Source organism: Candida tropicalis (genome assembly GCF_000006335.3).
Source record: "Candida tropicalis MYA-3404 genomic scaffold supercont3.2, whole genome shotgun sequence".
Lineage (NCBI taxonomy): Eukaryota > Fungi > Ascomycota > Pichiomycetes > Serinales > Debaryomycetaceae > Candida > Candida tropicalis.
This window is the reverse complement of record NW_003020049.1, coordinates 1608115-1632472: the sequence shown is the minus strand read 5'-3', so window position 1 is coordinate 1632472 and position 24358 is coordinate 1608115. Positions and strand designations below refer to the sequence as shown.

The following is a 24358-nucleotide window of genomic DNA, read 5'->3' as shown; positions in this document are numbered from 1 at the left end:
CCTAAAATTTTCTTTTGATACGGCGTCGTAACGAGATACTACGGCTAGTTTTGGATTGAATGATACTGTTGATTAATTCAATTGAAAAGCACCAATGATGATTAATAGAATACAAAGGTTGTTGTTGTTGTTGTAAAAAGAAGAAACAAATGAATAAATTTTTTTTAAAAAAAGGCAATGGTAATGTTTTTCTTTTTGGGAGGAGGACAGAGAAGGATATTTGAACTGATATGCATTGAAGTGAAAAAGAGACTTTCAATGAGAGAGTGAAAAGCATACATTATTTTTTTTCTCTTCTATGTATATTTTTATTTCGGTTGTCTTTCTTTCTGTGTGCGCTTTTTTTTTCGCTTCACTAAAATTTGTCAAATACTTTTGTCCATTCAAGGGTGTGTTGTCTACAACAATACAACCAAAATAAAAAGAAGGAATCAGTATTCAACATGAACATTAATTGACCAATTAAACGTTTTATGGGTAATCATCTACATTTAACTTGCTAGTTGTGGATCATTTTTGTTTGTTTGACTTGTTTTGTTTGCAAAAACAAGAAGCTAACTCACTGGATAGTGGTTGCTTGCATTATTTGGAAGATCAGTGGATGGGTTGTTTTTTTTTTGTTGTTTGTCGTGGGACGGGCGGGCGGTCGATGCACTGGATTAATTTATTCGCTCAATTTTCATTTGAAACACTCACATACTTTGAACAATAGAATGTTATTTACCTTTGCTATAAATCATGACAAAATAAATTGAACCTCACTATATGCATCAAGGCTTAAGACTTCCTTGTGTTAATCACACAAACATCTGTTATCGAACGGGAATTTTATATACAGCAAGTTTTCCTCCCTGTGAGTATAGTATGCAGTAATGAAAGAAAAAAAATTCAGGCAACAAAATCGAAAATCTTAGGGCAGCTAGACACGTACAATTTGCCCTGATCCACAACTTACAAACTTCAAGTCTTGTTGCGTAACTCACTTTCCATGGAATTAACCTAGAGGTCATATTTTTCTGTTGTCGTCGTCGTCGTCGTTATCGTAAGAAATTAATGGTGGGCTTATAGTTCGTGTACCTGTTAATAACCATTGTCTTACTGTTAATTGTTTGCATAATTTTGTGTCAGTAGCAAAGTTATTAATTATAACTGGAAGGTGAGAACAATAGTAAAAAAGGAGAGTGGAAGAAAAAAAGGACGAGATAAAATGGAGAATAATTTAAGGTACCGAGATATCTTGGGTAACACTGAATACAACCACAAACAATCAATTAATTTGGGCTAAAGGCGGTATGGTACCGTTAGTAGTGGCTTCTACTGTACCAAAATAAGGAACATAGTAAATATGGGAAATTCTGATGAAATACAAGAAGGCATTCAATTACAAAACTTGTGTCACATTACAGTTTGTTACCAGTGATACTTGCAAGCCATGGTGAGTAGGGAAAAAAAGCCATCCATGGAATATCAAATTTTAATTTTTAATTTTGTTTGTTCTCCTAGGATGAATCGGCATTAACCTGCCTTGAAATAAGCCCAATTTAGTTGTTGAAAATCTTCGTTTCTACAGACACATATTAGGATCTAGATTCACTTAATTAAGAATATATTTTCGAGAAAAAATAGAAAAACCAACTGTACCTTACATTTCAAGTGTGAATGTGTTGATTTGGGTTCTCTTCTTCAAGCTGATCATTCATGATGAAATTAGTTATGAACTGAAATTACGCTTTATTAATAACGACGCGTTTATGAAATTGCAAATAATTTTCACCTTTATATTTTGTAACTAGGATTTTTTCTTGTCATACGGACCCTTTATTTTTAAATTTTAGTAGTTTTGAATCACAATACATAGTCTTTTCTTGCCTTGTGGTGCATTATCTTAGTATTTAGGTTTTGAATCTCATTGGTTACTTGCCCTATTTGAACCCAAAAAGAAATACATGAGGGATTCGCGAATGTAAAATAGTGCATGCATGTGTTTTTACCGTGAAAATAATAATTTCCGTGTTGAACCAGAATAATAAACAAAAAATTTTTTCTCAATATTGTTGTGAAACATCAAAACAAAAACAAATGAAATTAATTTTTTCTTGATTAGACCACGACTAATTATTTCTTTTGTGATATACACCATCGTATTGGATTCTGTATATGGATATGTGTCTTAACGGGCACGATTTCCTTGTTCATACCTAAGATCCATAATTCGGTGAAATATTTGTGTAAAGTGACAAAGTTCGTCTAGTTTACGATTTTAGGGGTCTAATGCTATGCGACAACTTATTTTTTCCGTCGGTGAAACTTTCTGTTATGGTTGCAAAAATATTACAAACCAAAGGTGTGGAAATAAAATAACAAACTATGTAGTGAGAATGTCATTAACTTGAAAAAACACAATTCTCTTGATTGAGCTATATAAGTCGTTAATCATGAAGATATATCTCCTTATCCCAATTATATGGCTCATTGTTTTTCTCCAACATACAACCGCAGTGGAATTGACTATAAACGATGAAGAAATCGATAATCCTGGATTGATCCTTAAATCAAAATTTAAACAATATTTACCAGAATTACAAGAAAACTTAGAAATTCCCGTTAATGAAAAACAACAATCAATCAGAGAATCATTTATTCCTAAAAAAATCAATTATCATCATTTTGGCTTACGATCAAGGTTTAAAAAAGATGTATCGGTAACAACTACAACTGCGATTGTATTAGAACCAACTTTAGCAAAATCAAATCCCGAGAATGTTGACTCAAACCACACCGATACTGATACAGATTCTGATTCTGACGTTAATGAAGACATCTCTAGTTCAGCATCTTCAACACCAAAAGTTCATTCACGTAGATCATGGATTAAGGACTTCTTAATGTTCAAAGAGCAAGACACTGGCACATCAGACAAATCCAAAAATAAGAAGAAAACATCCAAAGAAAAACATGAGAATTCAAAACTACAATCTAAAATCACAAACTACGATGATACAGTTAGTGATCCGAGAGATTTAAAACGTTGGGTCAGATTGATTGCTGATGAAGGTAAAGATCAACCATATGTTCAATCCAAATATGTTTATAATAACGAGATTGAATTAGATGTTGAAGAATTCATCAAGTATTTGGTAGAAGAACAAGGTTTTAATGTTACAGATTTGGAATTCTTAAGGTCAAAAAATTTGGATTATGGACTTGGTGAAATTGAACAAGAGTTGAATAAACTTAAAGAAACAAAAGGTTCACCAAAAGTGATAGATATCGGTGGTGAACATGATAGTGATGGTAGCGATTCTGGATCAAGTTTGAATTCATTCAAATCTATTACAAATGCTTATTTTGCTATCGTAATTCTGTGTTTATTTTTCATTTAGTAATAATACGATTATATACTCTGTCTCTCTTGTCTTTTTGCTTCTATTCATCTAATTTCTCCAATACTTCAATATTGGTGGAACTTAATCTCCATAAAATCATCATTAAAACCGTTCTATATGGTTCGAATGGTCTAGCAGCATATTTAACATATCCATCATGAATTGGAGTCCAAGTTCTTTTCGAATCACTCTTGTTGAAAAACTTCAGTTTCTTCTTTAACAACAACTGTGTCTCATCATCATTGGCACTATCAAGTTTAATTTTTTTTAACAAATCTGGTCGTTTATTCAAATATCTTGCCATGCCCCGAGCAATACCTAAATCATCTTCAGCAAATACATCCATTTCTTCCAATGTAAAAATTGCAAACATTTTAGCTGACCACATTCCAATTCCTTTCAATTTACACAATTCAACTAATATTTCATTCAATGGGGATTTTTCATAGAATTCCAAATGAGTTAAATGATTATTCGGATCATTAAACGCTTCACTAATACTTTGAACATACTTGACTTTCATATTAGATAATCCAACTGCTCTCAAGTCCTCGGCAGAAAACTCCAATGTTTTACCAGGAGTTGGTACATCACCGTTGAATAACCCTTCGAAACGCGTCTGTATGGATTTAGCAGCGGCACCACTGACTTGTTGTCCAATAACTGATCTAATCAATGAGTACCAATAAGTATGAATTTTATTCTCTTCATTGTGTTTCTTTTCAGTTATTGCACTGCCAAATCTTGTAAAATCTTGATGTACAACCACGGGATATAAAGAAGGATCAATTTTCAAGACGTGTTCAATTCCTTTAATAAACTCTTCTGAGTGATTATCTATATATTTCTGTGGGAGTTTAAGATCATCAGGTATTTTTATATGTGTCAATAAGCTTTCTAAATCCAGGGTTGATTTGGTTAACTTTGGTTTCGATTTTGTTAATTTAGGCTTGGTGATTTTAGGTTTAGCAACACTTGGTTTGTCAATAACTGTTTCAACAGATGAGGTCTTCACCACAACTTTGGTTGATCTAGAACGCGTAACTGGAGCCATTCTTGTTAATAATACACGTGATGAAAAAGAAAGAAGTTTATTGAATATGTTGAATGAATTTATAGTATGGAGTAAAATCATGGAAATATGAAATTGCTTATAAATTATTTTTCTCTTTCTCCCTCCCCAATTTTTTTTTTGATTTCTTAATTTTGTGACCATCAATGAAAAATGTGCTGAAAAAATTTAGCAATCATATTTCCGGTTCCAATAGGCATGGGTGCATAAACTTTTGCTCCAAAAAAAAAAAAAAGAGAGAAACCGAACTTACTGATGTAACTGATATGCTCTCGAATCATTAAACAACCATTCCCTAATTCAAAAGGGTGCAATCCACCACATTTAATGTGTTTATATTAATCCATCATTTAAATTTCGCATGATGTGTTTAAATTTTGGCAACCAAACGAACGACGTCATTCTTTAACACACTTGTTTGTTTATTTTTTTTTCTCTCTCTTTTTCCTTCATCTATTTTTTGGCAACACATTTATATCAAAATTCTTATCCCTTATTCCAAATTCAAATCAATAGAAAGTGTGTATTTCTTTTCTAGTTCTAATCTATTCCATAATAGTTGGTGATTGTGAATTATTAGAGTAATGACATATTCTTCAGAATGGGAACGTTATTGTCATGAACATGAATTGAGAATTGATCCATCAAATTCAAGATGTGCCATATTGGGGTCTCCTTCTCCTATGTCATCAACTGAAATTTATACATATGAATCACAACTTTCAATGGTATATAATGAAAATCACAATGTAGAAATTTTAAAGGAATCAACCATAATGACAAGTATAAAGAGATTTTGGCCATTTAAAAAATTGATTAAACCTATGTGGTCAAAATTTAAAAAATCAAAATTGAAATTTAAAAGGAAGAAAAAGAAGTCTAAGAAAAAACAAGTTCTTGATCTTAATGATTTTAAAGATCAAACTACTGCTGCGGTTCCTGCTCGTCATGTTTCAACACCATTGGCTATCCCATTGTTTGCTAAAAGTTGTTTGAAAAGTAAAATCTCACAGGATTTTAATCATCTTTTGGCGATATCTAAAACTTCATTAAGTTCACAAAAATCATCTGTGAAATCGGTATTTGATACTAGTTCAAATATTCATACTAATGCAACTACTCCAAATTGATATATCATTGTTTGTTTTTAATTCTTCCCATTACTATAGAAAATGTACTTATTATATATGTATAGAAATCTCATAATTTGCTAGGTAATTCAATATCTCCAAATAAATCCTTTAATACCTCAGTTCTTAACTTTTGTTTGTATTCAGAACCATATTTCTTCTTAAAATCATCATCAGTTGTTTGTTGGTTCTTTTCAAAGCAATCCAAAACAAAATCATTAACTAAATTCATAACCAAGTCTGGGTTTTCCGCATGCATATTATGATACATTCCTTCTAAAAATTCAATGTTTGCAAAACTCAAGTCATCATCCTTATATAGATTGATCAATGCCGACATTCCATCATTGGTACCACATAACATCTTTGTTGGCACTTTAACTTGTTGATATAATGCTTTGGTTTCTGGAATTGAAAATCTCAGATTATAATAATTAATATAATCTTCAAACCCATCATGTTTCAATTCAACTGTATCATAATGACTCTTTCGATCATAAAACTCAGGAATTTCATCTTCCAACATATTACGCAAAACAATTGGATCAAAATTCTTATAGAATGAACGTTTACTGTAATGTTCATAAATTTGATGGTACCAATTGACATTTTCTGGGATTTTATCAAAATAAAATTTCACAAAGCCACGTTCAAACCAATCACGATAAGTCCTGTCAAAGTCTTTGTTATCACCTGGTACAGTTACACAAACAGGATTTATCAACACTGAAGATTGGAACAAATTTGGTTCAATTGCCGTCATTTGAATAGCTGCAAATCCACCCATTGAATGAGCAACAACAACATTGAAAGCATTTGGATGAAGAAAGCTCTCTCTTTCATGAACTTTGGTTAACATGATAGCATCTTTTGCAAAATCATTCCAATCACTGACATGACCCAATTTACCACGATTAACATAAGCAGAATCTCCCATGTTTACGTGATCAGCAGCAATAATTGTATCAATATGTAATTCTGGGAAACTTATTTCATAGGTTGCAAATAATTTATCGATTTGAGAATGCCAAATACCTTTATTCATCCCATTGCCATGTAAAAACAAAAAATTGATACGTTTGGCATTATGTGGAATTACTCTAGTTGTGACATACTTCCGATAAGCAATTTTCAATTGATAATCTTCACGTAAAGTACTTGGCTGTGACAACACAACTGATCCAGGTGCCCTGGGACTAGCTGCATCTTTAATCTTTAATGTATGTTCATAAAATGGAGAAGTATTTGGTGTCAATGTCATAATTAAAAATCAAAAAGTCTGTGGATACGTCTATGAATAACTGAAACAAAAAAAATGGCATAAAATTCGTCAAGTTTATATATTGTCTGATCTCAAACAAACACGGGGGGAAGATTCAATAAATGCTCCACTTTTTTTTTTTTCTTTTTCGGATTGTGATATTTTTTGGCGGGAGCTAATTTCTAGGGGGGAAAGAGGGGGGACAGAAGAAGTCTAAACTTTCGCACAGTCCGTGGGATACTTTGAAAAATGTGGGGTCATCTTTCCATTTATACCAGATTAACAATGATTGAAACAACTTGTAGATTAATGGAGGTATTATTCATGATGAGTTGGTGGTTGATTTTGCACTGAGGATGTTGGATGTGTAATTGTAGCTTGTCTGAGTTGGTTGTCAAATAACGAACGATTCGTGTAGTCCTCAGCAGTTACATTCTTTTCGTTCCTGGTGAATCCGATAAACCTGTAAGCTGGTAATTCTTAATAGTCATCTGGAGGACGGCTAGATGGTTTATGGAATAACTGTAGTCTATTTCGGACTTCTTATCGAGTTTCACCAGATTGGGAAATGCGTATCTTTTTTTTTTTCTTCTTCTTTGAATTGATTAAACCCGTTACAACACACGCGAATGTCAAGATTGTTAAAAAAAAAAAAAATACAAGAAAAAACTTACTTCTATCATAGAAATATTTACATTCTATTAACCAAACAATAGATCGCACCTACATATTCATTCATTTGTATCATCATCCTATAATTACATGTACTATTAGATTCACTGTATTATTGACGTACAAGAATGACAACTTTTAAACCCTTAGCTGGATTGGCGTTCTGTTGTACTGGAATTGATGCCAAAGAAAAACGAGACGTGGTTGAGAAAATAAACGTCCTTGGAGGGATCCACTATTATGATTTAATGACAGATGTTGATTATTTAATTGTTGGTAGTAGATCAACTGAGAAGTACATATTTTCTGTCAAGAATAGATCAGATATAAGGTTTATTGGTACTGATGCCATCAATGCAATACATAAACATTGGCTTGATGGAGTGGATGAAACACTGGAAAATCTAAATATCAAAAATTATCTCCTTCCTATATTCAATGATATGACTATTTGTTTCTCACGAATACAGATGACATCAGCACAAATAAATCATCTTATTCATAACGTCAACTTTCGACCGAAAGATGACCCAGAAGAATATTATAAACCGAAGAATTTGTACAAATTATTTGTCAAACATGGTGGAAGTGCAAAGGAATCATTACTGAAAACACATAAAATTATGGTTACTACTGATCCTCGAGGTACCAGATATGAAAAGGCAGTCGAATGGGGAGTTAAGATTCTTCATCCAGTTTGGATCGTGGATAGTATTGTACGAGGTGCAGCAATGTGTCCTGAAGATTATTTAATTACTGAAAACCCAAATGAGACATACGAGAAAGGATGTGATGTTTGGAATGAAATAAAAAGCAATGAAGATATTGTCAGACAAGAGTCAAACCTTACAATTCGAAGGTCGGAGTCAGCTGAACCTGAACAGAAGAAGAAAGCAGCTGTCAACAAAGCCAACGCTGATATCTGGCATTCGATTATGGATCATACTGAAAGGCATAATAAACAGTTGATTCGAGATAAAACCTGGGATGAAGAAGATGATGAGGACGAGGACGAGGATGATAATTCGTATACTCAGTCTCGTGATATAGATAGTGAAGGTAATGATGGAGGTCCAATTCTTGCTGATAAACGTGAATCCTCAACTGCTCTGGAGAGTCAACTTTTTTTGGGATTTAATTTTCTCACTATAGGATTTGATTCAAGACAGTTTGATTTGTTATCCAAAACGATTGAGAGTTTTCTGGGTGAAGTTGCCAATGATCCAAATGATGATTCAATTACCCATGTTGTGATGCCATCGATTAAAGGAAGTCAGTATATAACTGTGTTAAAAGTATTACCATCTGAATTGAAACTGCGGATTACCAATGGGTTTGTCAAAGTAGTAACGGAATTTTTCATTGAAAGATGCATGTTTTACAAGAAAATCGTTTTAGATAGATGGGGTCAGCCAATGAAGGGGCTACTTTCTTCAAAGAAAATATTCAAGATTTGTATAACTGGTTTTACTGGAGTTGAGTTGATGCACATTGAAAAGTTGATGAAGGCATTGAATTTTGAATATTGTGAATCATTGGCCGAAGACAGAGATTTGTTAATTCTTAATATTAATCTATTTAAACCTAGTTTCATTAAAAACTCTCCGAGATTATTCCAATACAAATGTAAGGAAATCGTCAATTGTCCAACAGGTGGTTCTGTGTCCCTCATGTCTGCCAAAAACAAAATTGATGCAGCAAAACAATGGAATATCCCAGTCGTTTCTGTTGCGTATCTTTGGGATATAATGGAACAATCAGCAAGCAAATCACATATTGTCATGCCAGACATCACTGATTTACAATGGTGTATATTCGCTCCTAGTAACTACAACAAGCCTAAATCGTTATTGGAGTATGTGAAGAATCTAGATAAAGCCAGTCGAGAAGGTTCTGTTGCAGACACTACCGCTGTCGCTAATGAAGATGGAGATAATGACCAGGAGACACACACCACAACAAGCGATAATTCTGCGTCTACAGCTCTGGTTAAATTACCATCACCAAGACGAACAAATGCCAAGAGAAAGTATGGGAAATTGATAGCTGCTGATAAATCACCCAAATCAATACGATCAAAATTGTTAGAGGCTGCAAATACTAAATCTATGGATGACGATGAGTCAGAACAAAACGTAAACCCCGACGTCACAATGGAAGAGGATATGATGTCACAGATAAGATATCAAGATAATGACTCATTGTTTAATCAAGAAAGACTACTAGAAAAACTTGAAAGTTCTGTTCTCCCAAATAATTACTCACATAAACGAAGAAGAAAAGAATAAATGTAAATAATTTTATATTAGTGAGGGTTGTAACCCTAATTTAATGTATGCGAGAATACTTTTTGCACGTGCGCAACATTTTTGTATGGAGTGTTAACATTTTGTATGGGCGCACTCAAATAAATTTGCCCGCTATTTTTTCTGTATTTGCTCTTCGCTGTTATCAGCCAATTTTGGTCATTTCTTTTTTGTTTGTTTGTTGGTTTTCTCCCGTTTTGGGCTGGGCCTCCCCAATTCTCACGCATTCTCTCACTTACTCACTCTTGCCTCTTCAAAAAAAAAATTTTTCTTTCCATTTTTTTCTTCTTGATTCTAACTCTTTTTTTTTTCTTTCTTCTTTTTCCTCTTCACATCTATAGAAATAATCAATCATGGGTAAAGAAAAAACTCACGTTAACGTCGTTGTTATTGGTCACGTCGATTCTGGTAAATCTACTACCACCGGTCACTTGATTTACAAGTGTGGTGGTATTGACAAGAGAACCATTGAAAAATTCGAAAAAGAAGCCGCTGAATTGGGTAAAGGTTCTTTCAAATACGCTTGGGTCTTGGATAAATTGAAGGCTGAAAGAGAAAGAGGTATCACCATTGATATCGCTTTGTGGAAATTCGAAACTCCAAAATACCACGTTACCGTTATTGATGCTCCAGGTCACAGAGATTTCATCAAGAACATGATTACTGGTACTTCCCAAGCTGATTGTGCTATTTTGATTATTGCTGGTGGTACTGGTGAATTCGAAGCTGGTATTTCTAAAGATGGTCAAACCAGAGAACACGCTTTGTTGGCTTACACCTTGGGTGTCAAACAATTGATTGTTGCTGTCAACAAGATGGACTCTGTTAAATGGGACAAAAACAGATTTGAAGAAATTATCAAGGAAACTTCTAACTTCGTCAAGAAGGTTGGTTACAACCCTAAGGCTGTTCCATTCGTTCCAATCTCTGGTTGGAATGGTGACAACATGATTGAAGCTTCTACCAACTGTCCATGGTACAAGGGTTGGGAAAAAGAAACCAAGGCTGGTAAGGTTACCGGTAAGACTTTGTTGGAAGCCATTGATGCTATTGAACCACCTTCAAGACCAACTGACAAGCCATTGAGATTGCCATTGCAAGATGTTTACAAGATTGGTGGTATTGGTACTGTGCCAGTCGGTAGAGTTGAAACTGGTGTCATCAAAGCCGGTATGGTTGTTACTTTCGCCCCAGCTGGTGTTACCACTGAAGTCAAATCCGTTGAAATGCACCACGAACAATTGGCTGAAGGTGTCCCAGGTGACAATGTTGGTTTCAACGTTAAGAACGTTTCTGTTAAAGAAATTAGAAGAGGTAACGTTTGTGGTGACTCCAAGAACGATCCACCAAAGGGTTGTGACTCTTTCAACGCTCAAGTTATTGTCTTGAACCACCCAGGTCAAATCTCTGCTGGTTACTCTCCAGTCTTGGATTGTCACACTGCTCATATTGCTTGTAAATTCGACACCTTGGTTGAAAAGATTGACAGAAGAACTGGTAAGAAATTGGAAGAAAATCCAAAATTCGTCAAATCCGGTGATGCTGCTATTGTCAAGATGGTTCCAACCAAACCAATGTGTGTTGAAGCTTTCACTGACTACCCACCATTAGGTAGATTCGCTGTCAGAGATATGAGACAAACCGTTGCTGTTGGTGTCATCAAATCTGTTGAAAAATCCGACAAAGCTGGTAAAGTTACCAAAGCTGCCCAAAAAGCTGCTAAGAAATAAACAACTTGAATATTTTGGTTAATATCGTTTAGAGTTTTTCTTTTGTATTCATTTATTTAGTTTATTTTCTTATTATATTTGAAATATAATATATTATATTTTATAAAATTTCGAAATTGTAGATTTGTGTTGATTTTGATAAGAATGCATGGTTAAGGTTGCTGATCCAAAATTTCAGTTCTTGCATATTTTTTTATCAAGATTTTCGTTGAATAAATATTCTATGAAATTATAGCCAATATAAAAACATTTTAGTAATATGCAATTGTTGTTCCGAAATGAACGATATGTGTAATTTACGAACTTTACACCCACCTTTGTTTACTCGGATTAAAGTTGTTGATGATAAAAGAATGAAGAATTAATATTTTTTTTAAAACTATTGATGATGGAAAGTTGGATCCGATAGATATTTTTTGATTAGTATCGAAGTACTGTCATTCTTCCATTAAATCAATAATTCAATTTGTTGGTCCAATTTAAGTCTAAGCATCGTTTGTATTATTCAATTTAAGGTTAGTTCTTGTTTTATAACCTGCCATATAAATAAAAGAGTTCTTACGTAATCGCAATATCTTCATGCACTTATTAGATTGGCAAAATTAATCATTCCTAAATATATTTTCTCCCCACGAAATATAAGCCTCTTCGATATCAAGGTAGAATAAGCTAAAACATATAATAGAGCCACGAAATATAATTCTCCAATTGGACAACGGTATCATTCATACTATTATCCCCCCTCCCTCCCTCCTTTTTTTTCAACATATTCAACTGTCGTATAAATACAGTGATGATGATCTTTAATTTCAATACAAAAATTTGATCTTTCTTTTTTTTGTTTGTTTGCTCTTCAAATTATTCAGTATTAATCTTCTTGATGAATAATTTTATCTCCAAGGTCTCTTTGCCTGATGCTTCACTTTCTAAACGTTCCAATGCTGATCATATAGGAGTTGGTATCGCCAGTTTTGTGTTTGTTGTATGTTTTATGATATTTCTTATTGTTTATTGTCAAAGACGAAGAAGAAGAATGGATACCAAAAAATGTGATGATCTTGAAGGAATACAACAAATGAGAAGATCACTTGGTAATCAAACTATGAATAATGGTAATCCCGAACAACAAAACAATCTGTCTAGGTCTTTAAATCCTATTCAAAGCATCTATGACTTTGTTCCTCCTTACAATGTTACAGCTGATGAAAAAATCGATCTAGGGTATTATGATTCTGACTGGAAATTTCATTCTATTGACAATATCAAATTGCCAAGCACACCAGAAAAGGCACAAGTTAGACAATGACAGTTGTAAAGTGCACAAACTTATAGTTTAATTACATTTAATATATGATTTCCACTAGCAGCAAGTTTGTGTCTACTTAAATTTTGATTATGTAATCAAAAAACAGCCGCAAACATATTTACGAGTTCCACAGTAGCAAAATGACAGTAGGTAAGAAAAACTCCAATGACTACATTGTGAGTCTTTCTTGGCACTAGACAACTTGGAAGTTATTTTGCATTACTATAAATACAGACACTGAATCCCTTTCCCAGGAAACGTTGTCTGTTTTTTTCCAATTGATTATTCACTTTTCAATGCTCTTATTTTATCATGATCAAAACCATGCTACCTATAATAATCTAACAAAGAGGTCTATTTCTCATTCCCCTGGTTCAATCATTGCGATTGTAAATATGTGTGTAGGATGGAGTATTGCTGGTATAATGAGCATTCACAAGTGGCAACGAAACAGAAATGTTCGTCGTCGATTACAAAATGATACTATTTGTGCTGTATCTTCTACAGAAAACCGAACATCTGTTGTTGCTCCACCAAGTATAGGAACTGTTCCCAGTGAAATAACAATGGAAACTACTCAATATAATCCACCCCCATCTCAACCAAATGATTCTGATGTTCCAAATGATTTTGTACCTCCTTATAGTGAAACACCACAGCATGCCAACGATATGGGATATTACGATATAGAAGGAAAATTTCATAGAGTTGATAGTTTCAAACCTCCTTCTTCTCCTCCAATTGCATATACTAGATAGATAGATATATTATATAACAACAAGTGTATATAGAATTAATTCTAGATTATTAATATTGTTCTATTAATATGAGGCGTTTCGTTCTCTAGAATGTGTGATGATGTTAATACATATTCATTTGTTGTTTAATTTATCGGCGCAAGACTTGCAATTCTAATAGAGAACAATTTACGAATTGAAAGCCCAATGAAATTTCACTGTCACGAATGACACTTGCGGTGGGGGATAATAAAGAAGCAATAATAATAATAAAAAAAATCAATTTCGAATAATATATAAAGCTCATCCATTTCTTTGCTGTAAATATCTTGTAGTATTAAAGAATAGTTTTTAAACCGATATCTATTCAGAAATGTTTTTATATCACAAAGACGAACCCGTTTTGCATCTTTATAAACGTTCCGGTAGTGGTGTTGTTGCTGGTGCTATTATAACTGTGGTTGTGGTTACTATCATATGGGTTTTATTATTTGTTTCCGTTGTAAAAAGACATAAACGACTTAGGGAAGAACATAGACAGGCTCAAGGTCGACAAACTTATGTATTAAGACCTCGAAGAGCAGGTTTTGTACCGCGAGCAAATAATACCAGTTATCCCACTACTGAGAGGCCAACAGGTGCGACCCGTTCAGAAATTCCGGAAGAAACCGTTCCACCTTACAGTGAGACAGCACAAGATTCAAATGATATGGGGTATTATGATCAAGATGGAAGATTTCACAAAATACATCAAAACGTACCAATATCACCTCCACCAGTTGCTCGTGTATAGATTAAAATTGATTTTCTACTTTTAAAATATACATTCATTCAATCTGAACAATACTAGATTCTAAACTTACCATTGTTGTTTCTTTTTTTTTTTTTTTTACAGATTTAATTCCCCCCTCTCCCGACTCCTGAATTATAAATTGCAAACCATTTCTTCACATCAGGATTAACTGGATCATGTATCCAAAAAAAAATAACTATTAGTTTGCCCTTCTTAGGATATTCATCGAACAGTCGAATTCAATTCTTTTATCAATCCTAATTGATTTTTTTTGTTTTATACAAGCAGTGCCTTACCACGTTACCTGTGTTGTTTAATATTATTGTGATTCTTCAGAGTATTCCAACATGTTTTTGTTCCATGAAAACCGAGATATAGTCCATCAAGTTTTAACCAAAAGAGATGGAACCATTGCCGGAGCTATAGCGTTTCCCATTGCACTTTTTGTCATTGGAATTCTAGTTGTTATTACCATTATAGTCCAGAGGAATAAGCAAAAGGGGGTACCACATGAACTACCACACATGAGGAATTCTATCCCGGTACCACAACCATTGTCACTGGGACGAGTCATACTGTACCGTGACAGACAAAGACAAGGACTGAGAACTAGTGAAATGACTGCTACAAGTATGATATATTCAAATCAATCTGAACAACCGGATGATTTTGTTCCGCCGTATACGGCTAATGTTAATGAGAATGATATGGGATACTATGATTCAGAAGGTAAGTTTCATGCTATAGATTATATAAAACCACCACTTCTGCCACCACTTGCTTATACTAGATAGTGTTTATAGTTTGATTAATATATCTACATTTTTACATTTGATATTGATATTAATTACACTCCGGCAATTATGGGGTCACACAAGTGATTGTAAAACAATAAGAAAGAAAAAATAAAAAGGAAAAAAAAAAAAGTTGCTATTTTGTTTCCCCATTTTTCTGTTCATAATAAAATAAAGAATACATTGGTAACACTAGCCTACACTTGAATCGTCAAGAATGTACCTATTTAACAAATATTGTATTGAATATGTTCATTTGCAGAAAAGAGATGCTAGTTATGGTATAGGTACCGGGCTCATACTTGCTGCATTTATAGTTGCAGCATTAATTGTATTTGCCAGTGCCAAAAGGAAACAAAATGCAAGGAACTTTGTTCAACAACAACAGCAACAACAAGAAGAAACCACAATCTCACAATCTCATGGACAAACAAATCATTCATCAGGAACTGAAGTTCGATCCCCTCCAATAGCTCATCTATCTAATCGTGATGAGAACCCTAACGATTATGTTCCTCCATATAGTGCTACACCAGATGAGAAAAACGACCTCGGTTATTATGATCAAGAAGGTAAGTTTCATCCAAGTACAGGTAATTCAAGATTAGTTTCCCCTCCTCCATTACTTTATACCCGTTAATATATGAACTCCTATGCGTCACGTTTTTTTGAGTCCGTGTATGATGGGCTATGTAATAGTTGCAACAATCAACGGATTTTTTTCTTTTAATTGATTTTGTAACTGCATCAACAATGGATGATAAATCTCCTGGATAAATTCATATATGTATATATAATCTACATGATTGTTTATAACTCAGCCTTTAATGAATCAAGGTTCTTCTCTCTGGGGTATTTAAATTCAATACTATCTCTCCGTGAATAAAAAAAAAAATAGAACAACAGAGAGAGAGTTGAGAAGAAATTTGTTCACTATATCCAATCCCCCCCCCCCCTGAATTCTGGTTATTATGTTTGCTATAATTTTTGCAATTGGTGCAATTAAATCAAGAAAGAAAACAGATAATGATGAAACTCCAATAGATCGAGTCTTGAAAGATCATAGACAAAGAGCAGAACGTCGTGAAAGACGTCGGGAACAAAGACGTACTCGTCAAGCACGTCAGTTTGAACAGCTGCTTCGTTCATCAGGTACAACACAACAAACCGTTCAACATTCTAGACGTAATAATCAATCCCGCTCTAGAAATCGTAATGAAAGAACTTTACCTACTAATCAAACAGAGTATCCAGATGATTATGTTCCGCCTTATACAATTAATGCTAATGAGAATGATATGGGATATTATGATTCACAAGGAAACTTCCACTTTGTTGAATTTACGCCTCCTGAATCATATGTAAAATAGGTTATAATAAATAGTAAGTATCAATTTTTCTCATATAGTTTATTCTATATCGTATTGATCGTTAGATAATTGTAGCATTTCTAGATTGATTATAGACATTGTGTGACGCAAAGTTGATCCTGGCACGGCTAATTATCACTCCCACAGCACCAACACTTTATTTTACCGAAAGATCCACAACGGTTTTCAGATATCTCAGCAAGTTATCATTGAGAGACAGTCATTCTATAATAAATGAGTGACTTGACAGTCTGTTTAGAATCATTAAATACTAAAACTAGAGGACGTTTAAATAATTCATATATGACAGTGGTTTGCATTTTTTTTTTCTGACCTATTTTACGACGCTGGTCACTACGTAATCCAAGAAATACCAATTACCGGAACTAGACTAAGAGAAAAATATCGACCTTATCTCCTATGCTTCATTGACTAAATTTGATGTAGGGATTAATGGTAGGCACGTTGTTTTCACTTTTTTTTGGTGGTAATTTCATTACCTACAATTCACTCCTGAGCTATAAATACAAGTAATAGCTAGTTATTCTTTTTTTTATATATTTTTTGATTAAACATGTATAAATCAAGGAAAAACTCGTCCAACATTCAATGTACCTTTATCAATCAACAGAAGAATTATCTAAATTTGTTAATTTGCAAAAACGATCCCTGGGGGTAATTGCCGGTGCTGCAATTGGAATAATTGTACTTGTGTTATTTATATTTTCCCTTATTATTGCATATTGTTGTTCAAGCAAAAGACTTGATGAACAAGGTGAACGAGCTTTATATACTAGTCAATATCAAAGAGAAGAAGAAGCACAAATGCAAGAAAGACAGCAATCTGCTTTGATGAATACTTTTCAAGGTCCATTAATAATATACAATAATGGCGCTGAACATAATATAACTCCTGTTAATCAAACTGAGAATCCCGAAGATTTTGTCCCACCTTATTCAGCTAATGCAAATGACAATGATATGGGATATTATGATCCAGAAGGGAAATTTCATCCTGTTGATTCAATGAAACCTCCATCTAGTCCTCCAGTGGCATATGTTAGATGAATCTAAGAAAATAGAAATACACATGTATTTATTTGAGTAATCTACAAGTTGTAAATTGTATTGTCTATATTCTTCAGTTTGCAGGTCACACAATAGTCAAGCAAGCTGCCATTGAAGAAAAACTTCTGTCATCTAAGTAGTGTAACAATTATTATCAACTCGCACGTTTTTAGCTTCACAGATGATCGCATTTAGTATAAAGACGTTCAATCCCATTTGGAAGTACCGACGGGAGGATTAATCCATAGATGTAAGATAACCAGTTATTCTTACAAATGATTATGATGATAGATTTACAATATATCAAGTTCACGTGGCTTATTGTATTCTACGAACTACGAGGTGACCTTATTACATAAGCACCAAGAACTAAAAAAATTAAAATGAATGTTCCCATTGTCAAGTCATAACTAGTTTTTTTGAAGGGGTGTATGGGAGTGAATGTGGAGCAATGTCATTCTCTCCTATAAATACAAAGGATGTGTTTTGGTTTCTTTCCATCAATTGATACAATTGAATAACTAACAATTCCAACTTTATCTAATGTACCTTTATCAATCAAATCAAGAACTGGTAAAATCTGTTAATTTGGAGAAACGAGCCGTGGGATCAGCAGCTGGTTATACAATTGCAATTATTTTTGTTATTATAGTGGTATTCTTCACTATTGGTCTGGCAGTGGGTGTTTCGAATAAAGCTAAAACTAGAAGGCTTCAGGAGGAAAGAGAACGGGAAGAACAACAAAGGCAGGAAACTACACAATCAAATGGTCTAGTACCTAGGTCAACATCAAGGAATAATGAACCAAATGAAAATGAAGATCCTACTAATCAATCAGAATACCCTGATGATCTTGTACCTCCATATACAGCTAAAACAAATGAAAACGATATGGGATATTTTGATGATGATGGTGTTTTCCATGAAAATATAGATGCTCTTCAAGTACCTCCAATGGCATATATTAGACTGAATGAAAGATCTTTTGGTGAAGAAAATGAATCACTAGCTAGTTCTCCAGTTCTGCCTGATCAACAACAACAGCAACAACCGCCACCACCAAGAGTCACACCAATGATGTTACGTACTTTGCGTTACTGAATGAATTTGCAACATGTCTCTTTTCATTGATAGATTCTCTAAATTTATACATATATTAATATAATCAAGAAAACGTACTAAAAAAAAAATAGAAACCTTTCGATATACCAACCTGACTAAACATTAATTAACCCTTCACCTTTTGATCTTAAATAACTAATCAATTCATTATTTTCATACATTTCAATTATTTCTTTACTAGTACCAACTGGTAATCCACCCAAGAATAATCTTGGAATATTCTCCACATCCGAATGATTAATATTTTTCAAATATTTCAAAATATTGAGATAATTAGGATGTCTTGACAAGTTTATTATTTTTGGTTCTGGACTAATATTCAAATTCAAAAGAATTGTATTCAATTTATCTATTTGATTATTCAATGATAATACAATGATTGGATTAACTGAAAATATTTCCTTTAAATTTTCTTGAACTAAAATATGCATGTCAGGATCTTGCTCTAGATCATCATTTTCTTCTATTATTGCATCTATATTTGATTTGCTATTAGAGATATCATAATCATTATCGTTTTCTTCATTATCATCTTTTTCTTCTTGGGAACCACTATCAACAACTGAACCTTCTTGTGGTTGTTTTTGTGATAATGGTGCAGAAACTCTAGTATGTGGGGTATGATGTTGGTGCTTTAATTCTTCTTGAACTTCATTAGAAAGGGATAAACCAGTACCCCCATTGTTGACATCATCATAATTTGACATCAACTCATCTTTTAAAATAGAAATCTCTGGTGAATTTGCGTTTGAAGTAGATGAAAGTAATATTGATTGATCCAATTGTAAGTTATTGTTCCATAATGAACGATAATTATAAATAAAATACACTGAACACATTATACAAAGTGAAAAAAATGTAACTGTCAAAAAATTTGATTTCCCATTGTTGATTTTCAGCTTGAAATGTTTATGTTGTTTATCATCATATGGTAATCCATTTTTCTCAATATCAATGTAGAATGATCCTACTCTAGATTTTCTTTGAGGCATATTCTTCTTCTGTTAAATAAGATAAGTGTTATCTAATGTTGTTCAAAGGAAAGGATAAGTGAAATAAGTAGTCAAAAAATAAATAAAAAAAAAAAAATTTTTTGTTAAATCAAGTGGGATAAATGTAAATATATAAACAAGGGATAAAAATTATTGGTGTGGGTAGTTTGTGAAGTCAAAAGCCAAATATTAATGTGCTCTACACGACAATTTTCTGGTCTTTTTTTTTTGTTCTGTAGAATAGGGCGGCACCTACACATGCACCTACACATGTACACATTAAGTTTATCGACATTATTAAGAAAATTTAAAAGATCCATTCTAAACTAATAAGATTACTATTATATTTAACTATTAAGTAATTAATTCTCTATTAATAACATTGGTAATATAATAAAATAAAAAGTAACATTGATTTGTAATAGATTATCTGCTTTTGTAAATCATGTTGTATATCTAAATCTACCTATCTCCCTACTTCTACCCCTCTATATCCCCCCGTTTCAATTTAAATTATGTAAGATATTTTTACAATCATTACTTTCTTTTGTTTGGGGTTACATTTTCACTCCTGTCCAACAAATTGTACAGTACAGTACATCAATTAATTAATTAATCAATAATTGGGCGTGTAGAATTGCAAAAACAAATTTGATTTACGAACAATTTCCATTTGGTAGCGTGTGCATCTTAACTTTAAAAAAAAAATTGTGGAGATGTCCAAGAAAAAAAATAAAAAGCCGGCAGTTTCAACTGTGAAGTACAAAAATGCAAAGCAGACTTGGGTGAAAATGAAATGATGTTTTGATATGACAACATCATTTATAGGTAATAAAAATGGATTGACAACCCTTTGTTGGTTAATTTCAGGTTAACAATAGTAACAGTAGTCTCGAATTGGATTGTGCATCGTATAGTTTTAAGATTCATTGATAATGAAATTTTCGATTATTACCGATTTTATCAAAATCAATTTTTTACTTTTGATTTTATTCCAAAAATAGATGAAAAATTATTTCGGTCATAATTGTGTTAATTGAATAAACTGCCGTTATTTTAAAGTCTTGTGACATAAATTTATGATGGGTTCTGTTCTAGTTCAACAATATCTGAGCTGGAATATTTGCCATACTTGTGGTTAAAGTTGTGTTTCAACCAGCTATGAATGTATAGAAATGAAGATATATGCTATGTACTATTTATAGAAATCACAGTATTATTTACTGTGATATCATACAACGTGTGTTGACTCCCTACTATATCCAGTTCTTCATTCATGGCTTGTTTTCTATTGTCAGTTTACAAAACCATCAATTTAGAGATGATTTTTAACACGCGACACGTTAATTTTTTTTTTCTATCTCTCTAAAGTATGCGCTTCTCACTTAGTTCCAGTTTCGTCGGTTCCTCCATCGAGAAGTGAACGAAAAAGAAAGAAAGAAAAAAAAAATGTACGAAACCAAAACAAACACCAAAAACAAAATTTTTTTTTTTTTTACAAATAAACGTTGTATCTAATGCACATAGGTTATTCACACAAAACATAACAATGCTAATATGAGTAAAAGATCAGATTTAATAAATTTAGGAGATCCTTTACCGTTGAGTTATAAGCCTGTAAGGCAAAGACCAATTCCTAACCAAAATCAAGATCATCAACAACAACAAGAACATCGACAAGTTTCGAATCCAATTCCGATCCATAATACTAATATGAATACACTGGTATCTTATAATACTAGTCTACGACTGTTCACATCGGGAAACAGACCATATATACGATCGAATCTTACCACTAAAGAAAGAGTAAGAAATAAGTTACGACAATTGATACATGAAGTAAATGAAATTGAACAAATCAATGAGATCCAATTACTTGAATTAGAGGAAAGGTTAAATGGATTATTTGAACTTTTACACCAGGACAATGGAAAACAATTGGAAATACTCGAACAAGAAGTAAACGATGAAGATGAAATGATAACTGAATTTGAAAACGCAAGGTCAAGTCTACAAAATTGAAACAGTTAAATAAAATGAACTATAATTTTATAAATAATTGGAAGTATTGGTTCATCATTGGTCTAGTAATATCTGTGGTATTTTTTTTATTAAGTTCATTAATCATGGCTGATTTCAAATATCAATATTGTTATTACTTTTGTTGAACAAATTATAGTACATTCCCTTATCAATTATTTATTTACTTCTCCAACAGTATTATTATTATTATAATTATTATCATCATTATATACAAGATTTTCTCTCCAATTTCCACCCAAATTAATAGACAATTAATAATAATTATATATCATAATCATTTTCTGGAGGTGGTGCAGAATCACTGTTTAAATACATATCAATAGCCAAACTGAATGCAGCAAAACCGGCACAACCCATAAATGCAGCATGAGGACCAGCCTTGATAGCCAACCCAGCACCAGTTATACACCCAGCACTGACACCATTATAAATATCATGTTTTGCTCTTAAACTTTCGACAGTACATTCAACACCCAGGTATACCATACCAATATATCCGAAATTTTTAGCACTTGAATAAGATCTTTTAGCCATATCTGTAAATTGTAATTTCATTTGTTGTTTAAATGGTAATTCAGAAATACCTTTAACAGATGCTGTTCCTATAGGAGCATCATATGCCATAGATGCCATGAATAAACCAAAGAAAGCACCCAACCCAAAACCAGATACAGCAGACATGATGGTTTTTCCGGGACATGATTGCATAAATGAAATCATCTGTCGAGCACCTTCTTCTGCTTGCTCTTGTTGAGTCATTTCTTGAATAGATTTCTTAGGTGGTGCTGGACCAGTATATACTCCCCATAAACTCATGATATATATGTAACGGTATAATGTATAATGATGGAGAAAGACTATTGAGTAAGTGAAGTACTAGTTGAACCTCTCATAATGAAAATTTTTCTCCCTTTTTTTCTTCAGTTCTCATTTTTGCTGTACTGTTACTTTAGATTATGAAAGTTTTTTTTTCTGTTGATTTTTTTTTTGGTTGGTTGCCTCTCAGTGACTTGCGAAATGGTTTGGCATCAAGAGTGGTTGCAAGATAATCAAAGAAATCCGATCAAGGAAAATTCGCAAAAGAGTATATTCAATGATCTGTAATGGTTTAGATATTGTTTTAAAATACAGAAGAGATATACTATTGATCTAAAGTCAGGTTCCATTATTCGCAATTCACATTTCACAATTCACAATCGGAGTGTGCATTATGCATCAACTAACAACACCATCACAATTACTACAAAGATATAGCCAATTCCATGTTCTATATACGACCACGGAATAGTGTTTTCCACAACGTTATTTGAGAGGATAGAGAGAAAATAGGGGGAAGAAGGAACATTAAAACTTGGCTTACACGTTTCATTTTCCTTTATCAAAAGTTACTCAAATAGTTAAACCCATTATTTATCGGGAATGAAAACGTTTTGTTGGAGAAGCTGGTTGGGGAGAAAAAGGGGGACAACCTGAAATTAATCTGTATGTAGTATTTCGTCTCGTCATAACCATTTTCATTATTTGACAGCATTTGTTTAGTGACACCAGGGTACGTAATAATCCGGAGAAATTATTCCTCTACACTCAAATCCCGATTACACCCATGAATATGTAAACATATGGAGTTGAAGTATCATGATCCCATATTCATCACCAAACTAAAACATAATAAATCGAATAATTCTGAATTATTTGATAAGCAATTACAAACAAACAAACAAACAAACTAAAAAGTGGTGTTACTCTTCGTTCTCCACACAGAACTTTAGTAAAATTTTTTGGGGTCACAGTATTTCTTCGTGTTCATCAAATCTCACCCCCCTCCCCTTGATCAAACGACTCACAAAAAAAAATACTGTACAAGATGAGACACACTCACACATTAATTTCCTTGGTAATTACACGCCATCTATAGATGAAGCTATTTTTCCGGTTCCTCTTTTTGAATCTTTATATTACGATATTGGAGTCATAGAATATCAAATTTTTCAAAGATCATAGTCATCTTGAAAAAAAAAGAACTAAAACCCTAACTGTTTGGGCATTAACATGAAAAGAAATAAAAAGAAACGAAATGGAAAAAAGAAACGAAATGGAAAAAAGTTGTTGAAATCAAGGTGTTGGCTTGAATTAAAATTAGTGGAGAGATTTTTTTTGAATTTGGGGTCATAGAATTTTTAATCAATTGGGGTGAATCACACGACTATATTATTTTTTCTTTGTCTCTTTGTTTCTTTCCCCCCTAGAAATGCAACAGTAGCCAGTAAGAATTAATTCGCATACAGAAAAAAAAAAAGAAAACATAGCAAGTGTTGGGTGAACTTCTTCTTCTCCTCCCCCCTTGGTTCATACAAGATCTCCTGCTCCCTTTTGTCTTTCCTAAAGTGAAATACGATAAAAAAAGAGTATAAATACACCCATAATTTCCCTTGTAGAAATTTCTCTGATTTTCATATTTCCTTTTCTCTTTTCTATTCACTATCAAGCAATCAATCAATCTAAGATTACTACTTAGTATATCAATTCAATAGCTGATTAAATTTCATTTGTTTGGTGTACTATTTTAACTGCGCTCA

The 24358-nt window shown here is 33.0% G+C and overlaps 17 protein-coding genes across 17 annotated transcripts; 13 read left to right on the top strand and 4 right to left on the bottom strand. All coding sequences in view use genetic code 12, as the record gives it.

The window, feature by feature from the left end:
* Positions 1–2435: 2435 nt before the first annotated feature.
* PGA46 (Pga46p) lies at positions 2436–3383 on the top strand (the record flags this gene model as incomplete). Its single annotated transcript, XM_002547485.1, has 1 exon — positions 2436–3383. One exon carries the CDS (start codon positions 2436–2438, stop codon positions 3381–3383), a length of 948 nt encoding a protein of 315 aa, XP_002547531.1.
* A 43-nt stretch (positions 3384–3426) lies between these two features.
* CTRG_01837 (DNA-3-methyladenine glycosylase II) lies at positions 3427–4602 on the bottom strand (the record flags this gene model as incomplete). Its single annotated transcript, XM_002547484.1, has 1 exon — positions 3427–4602. The coding sequence occupies one exon, from the start codon at positions 4600–4602 to the stop codon at positions 3427–3429; it is 1176 nt and encodes a 391-aa protein (XP_002547530.1).
* Positions 4603–5042: 440 nt separating this feature from the next.
* On the top strand, positions 5043–5588 carry CTRG_01836 (uncharacterized protein; the record flags this gene model as incomplete). Its single annotated transcript, XM_002547483.1, has 1 exon — positions 5043–5588. The coding sequence occupies one exon, from the start codon at positions 5043–5045 to the stop codon at positions 5586–5588; it is 546 nt and encodes a 181-aa protein (XP_002547529.1).
* A 70-nt stretch (positions 5589–5658) lies between these two features.
* On the bottom strand, positions 5659–6849 carry CTRG_01835 (uncharacterized protein; the record flags this gene model as incomplete). Its single annotated transcript, XM_002547482.1, has 1 exon — positions 5659–6849. The coding sequence occupies one exon, from the start codon at positions 6847–6849 to the stop codon at positions 5659–5661; it is 1191 nt and encodes a 396-aa protein (XP_002547528.1).
* Positions 6850–7649: 800 nt separating this feature from the next.
* Positions 7650–9809, top strand: CTRG_01834 (protein kinase activating protein; the record flags this gene model as incomplete). Its single annotated transcript, XM_002547481.1, has 1 exon — positions 7650–9809. The coding sequence occupies one exon, from the start codon at positions 7650–7652 to the stop codon at positions 9807–9809; it is 2160 nt and encodes a 719-aa protein (XP_002547527.1).
* Positions 9810–10180: 371 nt separating this feature from the next.
* Positions 10181–11557, top strand: TEF1 (translation elongation factor EF-1 alpha; the record flags this gene model as incomplete). Its single annotated transcript, XM_002547480.1, has 1 exon — positions 10181–11557. One exon carries the CDS (start codon positions 10181–10183, stop codon positions 11555–11557), a length of 1377 nt encoding a protein of 458 aa, XP_002547526.1.
* Positions 11558–12437: 880 nt separating this feature from the next.
* CTRG_01832 (resistance to Congo red protein) lies at positions 12438–12863 on the top strand (the record flags this gene model as incomplete). The annotated part of the gene is made up of 1 exon (XM_002547479.1): positions 12438–12863. One exon carries the CDS (start codon positions 12438–12440, stop codon positions 12861–12863), a length of 426 nt encoding a protein of 141 aa, XP_002547525.1.
* Positions 12864–13159: 296 nt separating this feature from the next.
* Positions 13160–13621, top strand: CTRG_01831 (resistance to Congo red protein; the record flags this gene model as incomplete). Its single annotated transcript, XM_002547478.1, has 1 exon — positions 13160–13621. One exon carries the CDS (start codon positions 13160–13162, stop codon positions 13619–13621), a length of 462 nt encoding a protein of 153 aa, XP_002547524.1.
* Positions 13622–13973: 352 nt separating this feature from the next.
* CTRG_01830 (uncharacterized protein) lies at positions 13974–14393 on the top strand (the record flags this gene model as incomplete). The annotated part of the gene is made up of 1 exon (XM_002547477.1): positions 13974–14393. One exon carries the CDS (start codon positions 13974–13976, stop codon positions 14391–14393), a length of 420 nt encoding a protein of 139 aa, XP_002547523.1.
* Positions 14394–14740: 347 nt separating this feature from the next.
* On the top strand, positions 14741–15187 carry CTRG_01829 (resistance to Congo red protein; the record flags this gene model as incomplete). The annotated part of the gene is made up of 1 exon (XM_002547476.1): positions 14741–15187. One exon carries the CDS (start codon positions 14741–14743, stop codon positions 15185–15187), a length of 447 nt encoding a protein of 148 aa, XP_002547522.1.
* A 217-nt stretch (positions 15188–15404) lies between these two features.
* CTRG_01828 (resistance to Congo red protein) lies at positions 15405–15827 on the top strand (the record flags this gene model as incomplete). The annotated part of the gene is made up of 1 exon (XM_002547475.1): positions 15405–15827. One exon carries the CDS (start codon positions 15405–15407, stop codon positions 15825–15827), a length of 423 nt encoding a protein of 140 aa, XP_002547521.1.
* A 331-nt stretch (positions 15828–16158) lies between these two features.
* On the top strand, positions 16159–16557 carry CTRG_01827 (resistance to Congo red protein; the record flags this gene model as incomplete). Its single annotated transcript, XM_002547474.1, has 1 exon — positions 16159–16557. The coding sequence occupies one exon, from the start codon at positions 16159–16161 to the stop codon at positions 16555–16557; it is 399 nt and encodes a 132-aa protein (XP_002547520.1).
* A 609-nt stretch (positions 16558–17166) lies between these two features.
* CTRG_01826 (resistance to Congo red protein) lies at positions 17167–17625 on the top strand (the record flags this gene model as incomplete). Its single annotated transcript, XM_002547473.1, has 1 exon — positions 17167–17625. One exon carries the CDS (start codon positions 17167–17169, stop codon positions 17623–17625), a length of 459 nt encoding a protein of 152 aa, XP_002547519.1.
* A 543-nt stretch (positions 17626–18168) lies between these two features.
* CTRG_01825 (resistance to Congo red protein) lies at positions 18169–18726 on the top strand (the record flags this gene model as incomplete). The annotated part of the gene is made up of 1 exon (XM_002547472.1): positions 18169–18726. The coding sequence occupies one exon, from the start codon at positions 18169–18171 to the stop codon at positions 18724–18726; it is 558 nt and encodes a 185-aa protein (XP_002547518.1).
* Positions 18727–18842: 116 nt separating this feature from the next.
* On the bottom strand, positions 18843–19739 carry CTRG_01824 (uncharacterized protein; the record flags this gene model as incomplete). Its single annotated transcript, XM_002547471.1, has 1 exon — positions 18843–19739. One exon carries the CDS (start codon positions 19737–19739, stop codon positions 18843–18845), a length of 897 nt encoding a protein of 298 aa, XP_002547517.1.
* A 1557-nt stretch (positions 19740–21296) lies between these two features.
* On the top strand, positions 21297–21761 carry CTRG_01823 (uncharacterized protein; the record flags this gene model as incomplete). The annotated part of the gene is made up of 1 exon (XM_002547470.1): positions 21297–21761. The coding sequence occupies one exon, from the start codon at positions 21297–21299 to the stop codon at positions 21759–21761; it is 465 nt and encodes a 154-aa protein (XP_002547516.1).
* Positions 21762–22043: 282 nt separating this feature from the next.
* Positions 22044–22598, bottom strand: TIM22 (translocation channel protein; the record flags this gene model as incomplete). Its single annotated transcript, XM_002547469.1, has 1 exon — positions 22044–22598. The coding sequence occupies one exon, from the start codon at positions 22596–22598 to the stop codon at positions 22044–22046; it is 555 nt and encodes a 184-aa protein (XP_002547515.1).
* Positions 22599–24358: the final 1760 nt, after the last annotated feature.